At 44.8% G+C, this 17,220-nt stretch overlaps 1 protein-coding gene, 1 long non-coding RNA gene and 1 pseudogene across 5 annotated transcripts in view; 1 reads left to right on the forward strand and 2 right to left on the reverse strand.

The window, feature by feature from the left end:
• The window catches only part of LOC120620149 (uncharacterized), a 19,993-nt gene extending 3,601 nt beyond the window's left edge, over positions 1–16,392 (reverse strand). The window contains exons 1-3 of the long non-coding RNA XR_005657749.1: positions 15,925–16,392; positions 13,911–14,064; positions 8,203–8,333 (exon numbers count right to left, since the gene is read on the reverse strand). This is a non-coding gene — a long non-coding RNA (uncharacterized LOC120620149). The remainder of the gene's footprint in view (positions 1–8,202; positions 8,334–13,910; positions 14,065–15,924) is intronic.
• On the reverse strand, positions 5,444–5,562 carry LOC120620635 (uncharacterized; annotated as a pseudogene).
• A 170-nt stretch (positions 16,393–16,562) lies between the features above and the next one.
• Positions 16,563–17,220, forward strand: part of XPO6 (exportin 6) — a 97,348-nt gene continuing 96,690 nt past the window's right edge. For 3 of the 4 annotated variants that reach the window (XM_039884674.1, XM_039884675.1, XM_039884677.1), the window contains exon 1: positions 16,563–17,173. In XM_039884674.1, coding sequence (XP_039740608.1) covers positions 17,171–17,173 — 3 coding nt within the window. In that variant the 5' untranslated portion in view covers positions 16,563–17,170. The remainder of the gene's footprint in view (positions 17,174–17,220) is intronic. The other variant, XM_039884676.1, reaches the window with a different exon arrangement.

Here is a 17,220-nt window from a genome sequence, read left to right on the forward strand (position 1 = left end):
CTCTACCGCCAAATCGAGTATAGTGGTACCTGACACCAGGGCATTTCGAATTTGGAGGAATGGATGGGTAACTCAATAGGCTTTCAAAAATCTAAATCTGGATCGTCACTTACTGGATGTCTCACTCGTTAAAAGCATAGGAAACAACAGATGGATCAAAGATTTCAAAGTTAAAAATAAAACTATAAAAGAATTAGAAGAAAATATGAATACAGTTTAAAAAATAAACTCAGTGGGAAAGTGTTTTCTAGGTGAGAAACCAAGCTCAGAAATCACAAATTTGACTATAAAAAAATTAAAATTTTTCTATACAGCGAAAACTACCACAAACAAAACCCCTAGAAATGGCCAACTATTTTTAAAGTGTAGAATACAAATGACGGATAAAGGCTAATATCCTTAATATTAAATCAGCTCTTATAAGTCAGAAAGAAAAGGACCACAAAACCAATAGAACAAAGAGGAGAGATCATGAACTGGCAGTTTCAAAATAACCAGAAACAGCCAATAAGTATGTGGGGAAAGATAGATAATTCAAGTAGTCTTGTTCCTAAAGGGTCTTTGCACTTCCTGTTCCTTTGTCTAGAATGTTCTTCCCCCAACTAGCAACATAGTTTGCCACCCAGTTCTTTCAGGTTTGTGTCACTCAAGTGTCACTGTATAGCCAGCCTAAGGGCTATAAATGGCCAGGAGCCTGAATTATAGAATATTGCAGGTGGGAAGGCCCCTGCAAGGTCATTTGGGGCACGGGTCCCCTCTGCCACAGTGACATAAAGCTGGCAGGGACCAGGCCTTGTCAGCAGGTTAAGGGTTTTGATTTGATCATCAGAGCAATCAGAGGTCAATCAGGGACATAATCACATTTGTGATTTGAAAAGCTCCCTCTGGCTATTGCGGGGCAGAGTGGTGGTGGGGAGCCAATGCAGGAGATGGTACAGTGGACTGGGCTAAAGGTGGTGGTGGCCTGGAGCAGACTGGTGGCAGTGGGAGTGGGAGTGGGAGAAGTGGATGAACTCGAAAGATATTTTGAGGGTGGATCTCGGGCCTTGGCGAGACTTGAGGAAGAGGGAGGTGTTGAGGATGACTTCTAGGCTCTGGCTTGCATATCTAGACTGCTGGTTTTGCCAGTCATTGGAATAGGGAATGCCAAGAGGGGCTGGTGCAGAGGGTCACGAGAGTGAGCTTGGCCTGGTGGTCCAGGGGCCTTGGAAACGTCCAGGTGGAATTGTGGAACAGGAAGCTGGATGTACAGAAATGAAGCTTGAAGGTGAGGTTTGGGAAGATGGTGATTAAAGTCAAGGGAGTAGGCGACATCAACTAGGGTTAGTGTGGAATGAGGGGAAAGAAGGTGTAGGACCCCATCTTGGGGAACCCCCATATTTAATTGCCACCTAGAAGGAGATGAGCCAGTAAAGAGAATGGAGAAAGGGAAGCCGATGTCACAGAGTCAGCTTTTCAAGAAGGAGAGAGGGAGAGTCAACGATGCGGAATGCTGCTGAGGGGATGAGAGGAAGACTTAGAACAAGTCCACTGGACTTAACTTTGATGCCAGAGGCAACCTGAATGCCGTGTTTCTCAACCCTGGCACTGTGGACATTTGAGTTGGATGATTCTGTGCTGGGAGGCTGTCCTGTGCTTTGAAGGATGTTTAGCAGCATCCCTGACTAGATGCTAGCAGGACCCCACACCCCAGTTGTGACAACCAAAATCATTTCCTGATATTACCTAATGTCTCTTGGAGGGCAAAATCGTCCCCAGTTGAGAACTGCTGCCCTGACAGTAGGCGTGCAAATGAGGCAGTGACATTAGGTAGTTGTTTCCAGAGTTTGCTTGTGGAGAAGGGAAATAAGGAAGTGTATGGAGAGGGCAAGTGAGAGTTACTTTACTAATTTTTTCAGAAGGAAGAACTTTGAGAATGTATAAATAATGATGAAGTGTCAAACTTTTGAATTTTTTTTGCCACTCTTTGATAGGTGAAAACAATCCTCTCATTATAGTTTTGATGGGCATTTCTTTTATTATGAATGAATTTGTCACCTTTTATTGGTCTAGGAGAAAATTTTTCTTTAGAAAATATCTCTTTAATTCTTTAACCCATTTCGCTATTGGTTAATTGGTCTTTTTCTTAATGATTTTAAGAACTCTATATATTGGGCAGAAGAGCCCTTTATTTATGATATGAGATATTTTTCCCTAGTTTGTCAGTTTTGACTCTTGTGAGGCGAAAGACAGGCCCTTGTGTACATTTCAGATAGATTGTGCATATTCATACAATTCTTGTGATTGGCAATTTATCTTATCTGTCAAAATTACAAATGCATTTATCCTTTGACTCAGCAGTCTCACTTCTGGGAATTTATGCTACAGAGCTACTTGGCATGGATGAAAGAGTGTGTGTGTGTGGTGTGTTGGTTGTTGTTCCTGTTGACTTTTTTCTCACAAGACTGGAAATAGCCCAAGAGGCCACCAACAGGGGACTGATTAAATAAACTCTGGTACATGTGTAAAATGGAATATTTTGCTGCTACAAAAAAATGAAAAAAGTTTATATGTACTGTAATGGAAACATTGCTAGGATAAACTGTTAAGTGAAAAAAAACCAAGAGGAGGAAGAGTATATTTAGTGTACCATCTTTTGTGTAAGACATGGGGGAAATGGGAAATATGGAAATGTATTTGTATTTGCATAAAAACACACTGAGGAAAAAAGTAAAAAGTGGTTACCACAAAGGGGTTGGAGCATGGGGAGAATGGGGAACGTGATGACAAATGTAACTTTATTCTTGCTTTTAGTTATTTTTCTTTAAATTGGTGAATTATTCTAAAAGATTAATGGGATGGATTCCAGTTGGGAGAAAATATGGAGAAGTTCTCAGAGAGGTGGGAGGGGCTGGGACTCAAGGCACAGGTGTAAGTAAGTGTAAAGGAGTTGCTTCAGTTTTTTCAACCATAAAATGAGGGTTCTTGAGCTAGCCATGAAAAGCACCTAGCATTGATTTTTGTCCAATGTAACTCTCGCCCCTTCTCTGAGGTCCAGGGCAGGCTAGGCAAGGATGCTGGCCTTGGGAACAGGCCTTGTCCACAACTCTTATCCACATGTCCTCCAAGAGCATCCTGGGAGGGCAGTCAACAGTCAGTAGAGGGCCTGAGCCAGTTCAGAGCCTCACGGCAGGAGAGGAAGAAACACTGGGAGTGAACCAGGGGAGGGGAGGCTGAAGGCCCACAGCCATCACTTTGTGAGTCAACCCACAGCTTTCTCCAGCTCCGCCAAGCCCACAATGAGGACAGATTGGCCCTAAATTTAGGTGAAAAGCAGCCTTAGAGGGAGCTTTGAGAAGCAAAACGCACAACAGCAGCCATCAGCATGTTAAGCCCCTTGCTTCACAAAGGAGAAAACTGAGTCTCAGAAAGGGCAGGGGGTTATTTACCCAGAGACGCACTGCTAGGCAGGCCCGGCTCCTGCTAGCAAATATATGTTATGGAGTGGTGTTCACCCCCCTCGATTCATATTTTGAAGTCTTGAACCCCAGCACCTCAGAATGTCAATGTACTTGGAGATGGTGTCTTTAAAGAAGTAAATCAAGTAAAATGAGGTCATTAGGGTGGGCCTTAATCTGACGTGATTGGTGTCCTATAAGGAGAGGAGGTTAGGAAACAGATATATAGAGGGGAGATCATGTGAAGACAGGGAGAAGACAGCCATTTATAAGCCAAGGAGAGTGACCTGCTGACACCTTGATCTCGGATTTCTAGCCTCCAGAATAGTGAGAAAATACATTTTGTCATTTAAGCCACCCAGCCTGTGGCACTCTGTTATGGCACCGCAAACAGACCAATATAGTGCATTTCCCATTCACATTAAATAAGTGTGGAGGCAGACAGTGCAAGATGATATGGCCATGGCACATAGACTCAGGCTCCACTTTCTCTCCCACCTTCTATTTTCAAGGTCACTTCTTGGACAAAGATGGCTGCTGGAGCTGCCTTATATCATACAGCAACAGGAAGAAAGGGCAAAGAGTAGATCTCTCCCTTTTAAGTCTACTTCCTGTAAGTCCCACAGAGCAATTTTGCTCACATCTTATTGGCTACTGCTTAGTCACATGATCATACTTTGCCCAAGGGAGTCTGTGCAATATGCCTAGCTAAAAACAAGGGTTCATTCCTAAGGAACAAGGGGAGAATGGATGCTGGGGGGAGGCAACCAGACTCTCTGCCATAGAGTATGACCTCAGTCCACGCCCTCAAGGGTGCATAAAGAACTTTCTTTATGTTTTCCGTAACTCAGCAAGATTTCTATTTCAAGCCAGGATGGCACTTTCACCCTTTTATATGAATGTGTCTAATTCCTGGGTGGCTTTGAAGTGCCCAGCTATGGTGGGCAGTGTCTATCCTGCAGTCCTCTGTCCATATAGGTGTGCCCAAGACAGCAGCCCTCAGCCATCTGCCCCTGACCTTCAACTTGCACAGGCCACCTTATTTCTGTCTGTGCAGCTCTTTGGCCTCTTCTGGACCAACCTCAAGGCTCAGGGATTGTTCTGTTGCTCCCACACCTGCTGGGAACCAGGCTACTCTATAAAGCATTCTTTCCATCTGCTCTTGGGTTTCTCAAATCTCTCTCTGGAGTTTTGCCATTCTCCTACAAGAAGTAAGGTTCAGGGTCTTGCCTTCAGAGACTTCACAAACTCTATTTTTTATTATCTCTCTCCTGCTTCTTTCTTTTCCCCTGAACCTCAGGAGACTATTCCTGATCTGAAGGTGATAAGCCTATTTTTGGTCTTTACGTTTCTACAATAAGAATGTAAGCTATTGGGACACAGGTCAGACTCTTGGCTTTTTCTGCTTCCCACCCTCTCATATTCCTCTCTTGAGGTGACAAGCACATATTTCGGCTTGACAGTAGGGGAGAAAAAAGAAAATATAAGAAAATTGAAAAGAACATAGGTAAATCGTCCCAAAATATTATCCTGCTATATTGATTATAAACTTTCCTGTGGTTGACATTATTTGGCATTCCTTACCTAATTTTCTCTTCTGCCACTGTACAGTCTAGAAAAGCTAAAAGTTACCTTTCCTACCCTCTCTTACAGGTTAGGGAAGCTGTATTTCTGAGTTCTGGTTAATAAGATAGGAGCAGGAGGCTGCTCAAAGTTTTCAGAAAGGTTTCACTTTATCCAAATGAGGAGCAAGGTGTGGTTGGCAACATATTTCTCCCTCTGCTTTCTACTTAGAATGTGAACACAATGCCTGGAGCTGCAGCAGCCATCTTGCTACCATGAGAGCAAAGCTAAGTGAATCAGAGGTGCCATGGCACCATTGAGCAGCTGAGTCTCCACAACATTATTTATTTACTTTTTTTTTTAGGCGAAACAACCCTTGGTTGACCTCACAGATTGCAAGGACCCTGTCAGCTTACAATTCCTTATTTTCAAAAAAATTTTTATGCCTATAGCACCTGGTCTTCCTAGGTAGTTTCCCATCCAAGTACTAACCAGGTCCGACCCTGCTTAGCTTCTGAGATCAGACGGGATTGGGCTTGTTCAGGGTAGCATGGCTGTAGACTACTTACTGTCTATTAAGCAAGAAAAATGAGTCCTCATTTTTAAGTCTTTATTACTTGCTGCTGAAAGCATTTCTAATGTATACTATCACTTTATCTAAATTAGAAGTGGGTTTCTATTTATTGTTACAAACTATGCCCAGAGAGTAACAATATCTTGAATTCTGAACCATATATGGGCCAGACAGTTCCTAACTATCCTCCATCTTGCTAAGCCCAGGCTCAGCCACCAGTTTTGTCCTGGTGGTCCCCAGGCCAGGCTCTATTTTTCAAAGTGAGTCACATAGGTAAGGTAATGCTATTCAAGGATATTCAGCAGAAAATCTTGGCTCTTCAAGCAGGCTGGAGGATGGAGGAGGTAGTCCAGCAACCATTGTCAATCTTGGGACCTACTACATCTCCTTTGCTCCCTTTCTGGGCAGCAAAGGCCTTCATTTACTGAAATGTTTTAGGGAAATTCAGACCTGTCTACTATAGCATGTGTCATAATATGTTGGGCAGGTTCCTGACTATTCCAAGGGAAGGTGCTTGCCTGAGGTATCCCTTTCTGTGAGAAGTCCCCTCTGTATCCTCCCTTAGCTGAAATCACCATGGCCTGAAAATGGAAGGGCGACAGAGCACAGATATGGTCGGTATGTGGGGCATCTACGCCATCCAGGACTTCAAGCCAGATTCTACACAGCTCAAAAGTGATGGCCCAAGCAGTTCCGGTTGGAGAATAAATTCTAGAACTCTTTCCAGAACAGTTCAGGAAGAAAATCTTTCTTTCCTTTTGAGTTATTCCTGAGACACTGATAGCCTGGAGCAGCCAGGGTCTACCACTAGGGGAGAGAGCTTGGATAAGAGCAAAGCAAAAACTAAGAAACAGAGAGACCAAGTCCCAAGAACATGGTAGGAACCCCAGATCAAGCTGTGCCTGAAGGCCATCTACACCTAGACTTTTAATATATAGATGTTCATTAAAGCCGATTTGAATTGCTTTTCTCTCATACAAACTAAAATGGTCCTGAGAAGTTCAGCCCATGACAAATAGTGTTGCATGTAGGCAGGTAGGCTGAGACCCAAGGTCCAAATTGCCTGCTGTCAGATTCAGTGCAATGCACTGATTGACCAGAGCCCGAATCTGAAGTGTCCTTGGAAGAATTTGTGTGCACACAGCTTCTCTTGATGTCTGAGCTCTGCCTTGTCTCTGAGGATTTCCCAGACCATTTGGTTCAGCCCAAAGTGTATCTCTCTGCTCTCCACATTTGTCTGTGCAGTGCACTTGGCACTGAAGTATGTACTATCACACCTGTTGTTGTCCTGAGCTGGTCTTTAAATCTGGGCCAACTCAGGCTGCACTTTAGCTTTTCTCTTTTGTTGTGAATTCTGGGCCAGGGACTGGCTCTTATTGATTCATTTTTCCAAACAGCTTAGGGCTCAGCACATGGATAGAATTTTCGGGTGGCATCATGGGACAATGGAAAGAACACTGGCTTTGAATCCTGGCTCTGCCAGTCACTAGCTGGGTGACCTTCAGCCAGTTACTTAACTATTCTGAGCTTGGTGAGGGTTATTATAAAAGACACTCTGTGTCAGATATGGGGCTAGGAGCTGAAAATACAATGGTGAGTGTATTAGTCAAGATATACTTTGGTTGGTGGCAAGCAATAGTAGCAAAATAAACCCTGCTTATTTTTCATTTTGGCATACAGCTAAACTACATTTCTTAGTCTCCTTTGCAGTTGAGTGGGGCCATATGGCTAAGTCCTAGCCAATGGAATTTGAGGCAGAAGTGATATATCTTCTAGAAAGATCTAGAAGTGACACTTCTAGATCTTTCTCCTAAAGAACCTGCTGTGGAATGCTCCACAATCTCTCTTTTTCTGTTTGCCAGCAGACACATAAGATCTGATGACTCCAGGGATTTAAAGGAAGGGTGAGCCCCAAGATGGAAAAGGTCTGGGACCCTGAATGACTGTGTGGAGCAGAGCTCCTCTGCCAAATGACTGTGTGGAGCAGAGCTCCTCTGCTCCCCTGTGATTGTGACATGAACAAGAAATAAACTTATACTGTGTTAAGGTTGTTTGTTACAGCAGCATAGCCTACCCTGACATCAACTGTGACTGATGGAAATAAAAGTGAATTTCTTAGAAGGAAATGGGCTACTTGTGGAGTCAACAGAAGGCTTGGAGATGGGCAACTTTAGAGGTTAAGAGGGGGACTTATTACATAGAGTGACATCTATGCATCTAGAGCATAGTCTGACCATTTTATTGTTCCAATTTTAGTATATGTGCTGCTGAAGTGAGCACTAGTCTGACCATTTTAATCTCTTTGTCTAAATATTCAAATTCCTGGTGGTGGAGTCCATCTGCTCTAGTTTTGGCCATGTGCTCCTCCCTTGGGCTAGAGAAAAGAAAACCTTTGATTTCAATCCCTTACTGTGAGAGGAAGAAAACCTCAAAAGAGATGGATGTTGGACAGCCTGAAAACAAATGCTCCTCCAAATGAGAACAATGCCTTCTCTCTTAGAACTCCAACCTGAGGGAGGCGCCAACTAATCCCATCCTCCCACAATACGATGCGATGACTTAAAATGTAACTTAGTATTATCTCTCATAGTTCTGCGGCTGGACTGGGCCTAGCTAGGTGTTTCTTACCTGGGGTCTCTCCTGTGGTTTCAGTCATATAGTCAGAGAGGTGCTGGGGCTGGAGTCTTCAGAAGTCATGACTGGCTCAATTGTCCAAGATGGACTCTTCAATTACATGGCTGGCATCTCAGCTGGCCTAGCTGCAGCAGAAAGAGGCTAGTCAGGCAATACTCTTTCTCCACTTGGTCTTTCCATGTGGCTATCTAGGACTTCCTCACAGCATGGCATTCTCAGGTAATCAGACTTCTTATATTGTGCCTGGCTTGCCTCAGAGAGAACATTCCAAGAAACCCAGCCAAAAACTGTAAAACTTTTTAAGATCTAACTTTGGAAGTCATGCTGTATTCCCTCCATTTCATTGGTCAGAAGTGCATTCACAGGGTCAGATTTGAGGACAGGGGACTACACAGGCTGTGAATACTGTCAGACCTGATTCAGTGGTAGCTCACCTTTGTAGACCAACTACCACACATGATCATGTGTATCGGTCAGGAAAGGCCAGGTTATGCTACAGGAACACACCACCCCTAAATCTCAGTGCCTCAAAACAAAAGTTTATTTATTGCTCGTTCTTCTAGCTTGGTAGGGTCAGGGAGGTGTTCTGACCCATGTAGTCATTCCATCTCATGATGCCACAATCTCAACATGACAGCTCAGGGTTCACTAAGGCAGGGGAGAGCAGAATCAGAGGGATTTGCACAGGCAAGGAAATGCTCTGGCCCAGAAGTGACACGAGTCACTTCTATTCAGTTGGCATTATCCTGCCCAACTGCAAGGAGTGGGGAAGTGTAATCCTCCCTTTTACTTAGAAGACGGCAGAGGCAGATATGGCTGAACAGTAGAGGCCTCTCCCCCATTATGCTGTACTCATGGATAATTCCTGTTGTATGTCACCATTAGGTAAGTTTTCAGGCAAAATTTCTCCATTAATCATATTAATGGATGTTTATAAACAGCCTTTTATTCCACATGTGGGTGTCAGACCAGCCTGTTCCACATCTCTGCCCCTCTTACCAGTCTTAGGGTGGCCTCTTCTGTGTGTTCTCACTTGTAAGACTTCTGTTCAGCTAGACTTCAGGCAACTCCCAATTATGGCTGTTCTGTAGTTTAGTTGTAATTTTGATGTGGTGAGAGGAGGCAAGGAAGGTCGCTCAGTAGGAGACATATGAGTTGGGCCTTTGGGTTGAGTAGGAATTTGAAAGGAAGGCAAAGGGATGAAGGAAAAAACATTCTAGATGGTGGAACGACAAAAGCATAGGCTCAGAGACATCAATGAGTCTGCCTTTTTTTCCAGAAGCCATGACGATTCTAGCTTGGTGAGTTGTAGAAGAGGAGCAGATGGAAAGGTGGGCTGGAACTAGGCTGGAAATAATAATTATTAATAACTAAAATTTATTAAAAATCTTTTAATGTACCAGGCATAGTACTACACACTCATGAGCATTACCACACTAATGTGCTCTGCTGGGTCTCTTCCATTTGGACCCGGAAGTCCTGTTCTCTTTCTCTACCCAGCCCTGTGCCCAGAAGGTTGGCTTCTATGAACTACATCACCAGTCTTCCTTGCTTTCTGGCTTCCGGTTGGGTTTGTCTAATGGGGAGCCCCATTTGGAGATAGAGGGAGGGAAGACAGTGAGTCAGAGTATTTACCTCATTGGCTTGCTCCCCGCAGGATCACCTTGGATGGCTGCTTCCTTCAGTGGCATTCACATGATTCCCTTGTCTGATTCTGGTAACTGTTCCTCCTCCTGCCCCTCCAGATGTAGGGATACTAATTGTCCTCGAACTAGACCTGGGTACTCTATTGCCCTTTGTAGGGTTTCCTTACACACTGCCCTTTTTAAATAGCCCCCTTGTCAATTCTTCACATTCTAATTAGAGTTTCCTGATAAAATCTGACTGATACAGGTACCTACCTGACCAGGTAGGTACAAATATTGTTTTTATTTTATAGATAAGGAAACAGGTACAGAGAGTTTGAGTGATGTGCTCAAGGCCACACAGCTGTGTAAGAGAAAAGGACTCAACCCAGAGCTTCTGGTCAAGATTGCAGAGTAGGTAAATGCTGTGCTTGCCTCCTCTCACCACATCAAAATTACAACTAAACTACAGAACAGCCATAATTGGGAGTTGCCTGAAGTCTAGCTGAACAGAAGTCCTACAAGTGGGAACACACAGAAGAGGGCACCCCAAGACTAGTAGGAGGAGCAGAGACGTGGAACAGGCTGGTCCAACACCTGCGTGTGGCAGTTGAGAATCAGGAGGGATATCTCAGCTGCGGAGGACTCCCTGGAGAAGCAAGGGGTCCCAGTCCCACACCTGGCTCCCAAGCCCAGGGTTCTGGTGCCTGGAAGAGAAGTCCCCACAACCTCTGGCTGTAAAAAATCAGTGGAGAACGTGGCTGGGTGAGACAGAGGGCAGCTCCTCTTAGGGTGCCCGCACACAGACTTACTTGCTGACTGACTCACTCGCTCTGAGCTCCAATGCTGGTGCAGCAGCTTGAAAGGCACTGAGACATTCAAGGAGGAACTAAATTGGCTTCAGGGCAAGGGCTGGAGGGGCAACTTTCTCCCAGACAGATGTGCTGGCAGAGGACATTGTTCCTTTGTTGAGCCTTCCCCTTCCTGGTGTATTGATGCAGGCAGCCACCATATCTGGGTCTCTATCAACCTGGCTAACACTGGTCGCCCTGCTCTGCTGATTCCCTGAGACCCTGCCTCACTCAACTTGCAGGCCCACTTAAGACACTTCCACTGGCTTTTCCATACAAATGGCTTGTCTTGGTTCATGATGTTCTTTCCTAAAATCTCTCCAAGGTTCACAAAACCCAAACAAGCAGCATCTGGCCACTGTATGCCCTGTACTTCTTGTTGAGAAGCCTGAGCCCGGCACTAGTGGCAGCTGGCCTCGGTTTGTGGCTTGGCGTCTCAAGGCACCTCCAAGGCCAGAATGAGTGGTGCTCATCTGTAGATTCCTTGGTGGCTTGTGCCAGGTGGACCCAGGCAGGGCACAGGCTGAACTTGGCTGAACTTGGCCTGTGGTGGGGCCCCTCCCAGGAGTCCCCAGGCCAGCACACTCAGCGGCCACTCTGATCAAGCCGGAGCACTACCTGAGGCTGTATCCGAGGACAATGCACGCAAAGGGCAGGCAGCAGAGCCTTGCTAAAGCGAATCCTACTTTGTAGGGTCAGTCCCTATATAACAGCTCCTCTGCTGTAGTCATGGCCAGTCTTCACAAACAATCAATTTGAGGGTCAGTCCCTCCCATTGACATACAAGCAGCAACTAAGGCTCAAGAACAACAGGAGAGCACACACAACCTAACCCATACAAGGGACACACCTGAAACACCTGGCTTAGGTGACCAGGGAGACTGCGCCACTGGACCCCACAGGATACCTATTACAGAAGGCTATGCTACTAAGACTGGGAGACATAGCAGCTCTATCCAATTCATAGAAACCAACACAGGGAGGCAGCCAAAATGAGGAGACAAAGAAACATGTACCACATGAAAGAACAGAACAAAGGTCCGAAAAAGAACTAAACAAAATGGAGACAAACAATCTACCAGATGCAGAGTTCAAAACTCTGGTTATATGGATGGTTAATGAACTTAGGGGAAGAGTAGATGAACTCAGTGAGAACTTTAACAAAGAGATAGAAAACATAAAAAAGATCCAGTCAGAAATGAAGAATACAATAACTGAAATGAAGATAACATTAAAGAGAATCAACAGTAGATTAGATGCAGAAGACTGAATCCATGATTTAAAAGATAAGGTAGAAAACACCCAATTGGAGGAGTAATAAGGAAAAAGAGTTCCACCTCCAAAATGAGGATAGTTTAAGGGGTCTCTGGGACAACATCAGGCGTACCAACATTCACATCATAGGGGTACCAGATGGAGAAGAGAGAGAACGAGGAATTGAAAACCTATTTGAAGAAATAATGACAGAAAACTTTCCCAACCTGGAAAAGCAGAGAATCCCAAACAAGATGAACCCAAAAGGCTCATACCAAGACACATCGTAATTAAAACGACAAAGGTTAAAGACAAAGAGAGAATCTTAAAAGCAGCAAGAGAAAAGCAATTAGTTACCTACAAAAGAAATCCCATAAGACTATATGCTGATTTCTCAATAGAAACTTTGCATGCCAGAAAGGATTGGCACTAATTCAGTGATGAAAATCGAAGACCTACAACCAAGATTACTCTACCCAGCAAAGCTTTCATTTAGAATCAAAAGACAGATAAAGAGCTTCCTAGATAAGAAAAAGCTAAAGGAGTTTATCAACACCAAATCAGTATTATAGGAAATCTTGGCAATAACTACATATCTATCAACAATGATTTCAAATGAAAAAGGATTAAGTGCTCCAGTCAGAAGATAGGTGGTTGAATGGATAAGAAAACAAGACCCTCATATATGCTGCCTCAAGAGACTCACTTCAGAGCAAAAGACTGAAAGTTAAGGGATGGAAAACAATAATTCATGAAAATGGAAATGAAAAGAAAAATCTGGGGTAGTAATAATTATATCAGACAAAAGCTATAATAAGAGACAAAGAGGGACCCAGTAGTCCTACTTCTGGGTATTTGTCCAAAGAAACCCAAAATATTGCTTTGAAGGGAAATGTGCATTCATATATTCCTTGCATTATTTATAATAGCCAAGATATGGAGGCAACGTGGGTGTCCATCAGTGGATGAATGGATAAAGAAGAGGTGGTACATATATACATTGGACTATTACTCAACTATAAATAAATAATAAATAAATAAAACAAAATCTTGCCATCCGCAACAACATGGATGGACCTAGAGGGTACTGTGCTGAGTTGTGTAAGTCAGACAGAGAAAGACAAAAGCCATATGATTTCACTTACATGTGGAATCTAAGAAACAAAATAAAACAGAAACAAACTCATGGATACAGAGAACATTTTGAGGGTTTCCAGATGGGAGGGGAGTTAGGACAGTGGGTGAAAGAGGGGAAGGGATTAAGAAGTACAAATTGGTAGTTACAAAATAGTCATGAGGATGTAAAGTATAAAATAAGGAATATAGTCAATATTGTAACAAATATGTATGGTGTCAGATGGGTACTAGATTTATCGGGATGATCCATCATAAGTTATATAAATGTCTAATCGCTCCAGTGTACACCTGAAAACTAATATAATATTGTATGCCAACTATAATTGAAAAATAAAAAAAATTTTTAAAAATTCATATTGAATAATACTGTTATTCTTATGCCCGTTGAGAAACCAACAAGATTCCTCATCTGCAAATGGAAGAATTCTCCAGATTCTGATAGCCTTGCAGAGCTGTGGTGCGGGCTTAGAGAGGTTTTGGCTGTTAAAAGAACTATTCTGGAGCTGGGGGTAGAGTATATGACCAAGGTCCAGCCAATCAGAGCATCTCATTCTCTCTGGTCACAGTGATTGGTTCAGGAGTGATCCAATCGAAGTCAATGAGATTATTTTCCTGGAATGTTTGTAGAACAGGCATGATCTCTTCTCTATCAGAATTCAACCTGGGAGAGGATAAAGCCTAGATATGCTAGAGACCACCATGTGAATAAAAGACCACCCCCCGGCCCCACCCCAATTGAGGAAGCATAACCAAGAAATGGAGAGAAATTGAGTTCTGTGATATCATTTCAGACCCATGTCTGAAATCCACACAACCTTTTGGATGATTCTCTTACCTGAGATGATATAGTCCCTTTTTTCCTTATGATAGAGTTCCAGCTTTAGAGTCTCAACCTTGTTGCAGTGGAAAGAGTCTTGGTACAATAGAAGACAGCTTGGAGTGCAAAGAGGAGTAGGGACTCTGCAGCATTCAGGTGAACTTCTGTTGTTCTGTGAAGACTCAACTGAATTACTATCTTTGTTTAGCCTTCCAGTTACTGCCCCCTGCCCTGTACTTAGTTGCTCCCTCCCCACTTGTGTGCTTAGGTCTGTACACATCTCTGTTATAGCACCTCTCTCACTGTGCTGTAATTGTTTGGGTGGTTATTTCTACCACGAGGCAGTACACATTCTTCTTGAATCTTATTCATTTGGAACACTTAGTTTTTGCAAAAAGGCCTGGCACAAAATTGATACTAACTCATTGAAAGTTTGTTGGGCAAATAACTAAATGAATGAGACTGAGGCAGTAGCAATAGGAATAGGCAGGAGGAGATGGATGGGGGACATTCCTGCAGTGCCAACAAAAAGTAATAGCAGCCTTAAATGTTTTTTTGGAATAGACAGGCTTGAAATTAATATTAATAACAAAATGTTATTTAGTTGACTTGGACAAAGTCCCTGGAGTAAAATTAATAATAGCTGTGATTTATTGTATGCCTTATGTGCTAGGTGTTTTGTGTGTACATTAAATTTAATTTTCACTCCAGCCTGGCAATGGAGATATGGTAAACATGTGGTGACTCCACCAAATCCAGTTATTCTGGGAAATTGAAATCAACTCCAGGGGCTGATTCTCTAAGCCAATCATAGCAATTCCATCCTCCTCCACAGTAGCTAGTTCAGAGATGGGCAGGCCTGGGCCAATTAGGACCAGTAGTATAAAGCTTACTGCCATGAGAAAGGATGAGAGAAAAGGTGCTCTCTCTTGCTGGATGTGAATGGGGATGTTTGTGACCCTGGCTGTTCCTGGCAGCCATCTTAATGTGAAGGAGAGCAGAGCCAAGAAAATCCCGGAGAAATGGATCCAGGGCTCCCCATCACTCCCAGTCTGAAGCTGACCTCTCTCTGGATGTCCAGCTATGGGAGTTAAGTGAGCCAAAGGCAAACCTCTAATTCATTCTGAGTTGAGTTTCTGTTATTTCATCCAATTACACAGTGAAACCAAGACTTCGAAAGTAATGTGCTCAACACACCTCAGCACTGTAAGAGCTGAGATTCCACTCCCAATTGTTTCATCCAAAAGTCTTTCATCCACTAAACTGAGCCAAGAAAAGACAAGTCACTTGGCCTCAGTCCTGGGTTTTCTGATTATCTTCTGAGATGACTTTTCTTGTACTTTCATTTTCTACTGCTTAGAATATCCTATGCCTTCTCTCTTTGCCTAGCAAAGTACATTTCTTTCAGGCCACAGCTTAAATAAATGTCATTTCCTGACCAACTCCCTACCCCATGCTTTGAGATTAGCTTAGATCCCTTGGCTGTTAACTCTCATGGTGGTTTGTATTTCTCTTTCACGCAGTTATCAAAATTATAACTAATTACTTATTGTATATTACTTTAAAAATAATGTCTCTTTCATAAGGACACAAGTGTGTTTTGCTCAGAACTGAATCTTCAGAACAGTGGTTGTCATTTAGTAGGCAACAGTAAATATTTGATGAAAGAATAAGTGAAAGTTTCCTGTAGTCATGAGTTATATTAACAGTTCTCTAAGTGTGGTCCGTGGACCTGCAGCATTGGCATCACCTGGGAACCTATTAGGAATGTAATTAGGTTCCACCCGAGATCTACTGAATTAGAAATTCTGGAAGTGGGGCTCAGATGGCAATCCGTGTTTCAACGGCCCTCCGGGTGATTCTGATTCACGCTGGCGTTTGAAAGCGCCTGGTTTATACAGATTTGCTCCTCTTTGCAGTCCTCAAACCCTAGTAGCACCTCTGCCACTAGGGACTTTTTCCTGTTTTTGTTTCTTAAAATCAACTTTCGTAAATAAGGAAAATGGGTTGGAGGAGAGGAACAAGAACTCACCATATTCTTGGACATCTCAGAACCCAGATCCTCAGCAGTTGTTCCTTCGACTTTGATCACGCTGCCCACTACTCTTTCATGTGTTTACATTTCCCATTCCTCCCTTCAATTTTCTCTGAGGACATTGAGTGTTTGTTGTGTTCACAACACCCACAGTTTTTCTCATTTCTTACAATTAACTTATTCATTTGCTCTTGTTGCTTATCTGCCTCCTAAGGGCAGGGACTATAGCAATTTCGTTTATCGCCCTAGTCCTAGAACTCACAGCAGCGCCTGGGCCATAGTAGGGCTAAAATGTGGGTGCACTGAATGGATGTAAGCTTCACGAGGGCAGAGGCTGCGTGCCGCCGAATTCTAGCCGGGTGCTTGGCATGTTAAAGGCTCTTCCTCAAAATTTGCAGAATGAATGAGCCAACGAAACGAAAAAGAAAGCGCCCCTTTACCAAGATGACAGACCCGACGCCCTTTACAAACATGGCCGCCGGCGCGCGTGGACAGGCGCGGGGCGGGGCATGAGGGGGCGGGGCTAGCGGGAGCCGTCAGGTGCGGCCCCGCCCTGCGTGCCCCCGCCCCTCGCTCGATTCCGGATTGGTCCGGTTCCAGCGCCGCAGCCCGGCGGCCGTGCCGTGGGGCTGCGCCGGGCGCTCGCCACTTCCGGCGCGTTGGAGCTGTTGGTTGGGGTTAGCCGCGCGGCGCGAGCGGGCGGCTTCAGGGTAGAAGCGCGCAGGGATGCTCCAGGGGCTGGCGGGGGCGGCGGCCGTGTGGGCTGAGGCGGCGAGGATAGCGCGGGTCTCCGGGCCTCTTCACTGAGCCGGTCCCTCCGGCTGCGCCGCCGAGGCCCCTCCAGCCTCCGCCCCTTCAGCCTCGCGGCTGGGCCCGCCTCTGCTTCTGAACGCGGAGGCCGGGGAGCCCCTGCCTGGGCCCGGAGCCTCCCCTCGGGGGTCGGGCCCGGGCAGGGGGCCCCGAGACGCTTCCCCCCTTACTGGCCTCTGAGCCCCATTTCCTGCTTTTTTTTTCACTTCCTTGAAGGGGGTGTGGGTCTTGATGAATTGTTCCGGGGTCCCCAATGAAGCAGGGGCCGCGTTCTTTTTAGAGGGTCCCCGCGAGGCCTGGGTGGGGAAGCGGTTCTTTGTGCATGGGCGGGGGACTTCCCGAGCCTGCCGGGACCATGACCTGACCTGTGCGAGCGGGACGTGTCGGAAGCCCGAGAGCCAGCTCACCTGAGCCGTCCCCTTCCCCTGCCAGCATGGTAAGTGGGGTCCGAGCCCCTTCCCTCCTTAGGGTGCCCGGCCTGGG

This window comes from Pteropus medius, unplaced genomic scaffold, assembly GCF_902729225.1.
Source record: "Pteropus medius unplaced genomic scaffold, Ma_sr-lr_union100, whole genome shotgun sequence".
NCBI lineage: Eukaryota > Metazoa > Chordata > Mammalia > Chiroptera > Pteropodidae > Pteropus > Pteropus medius.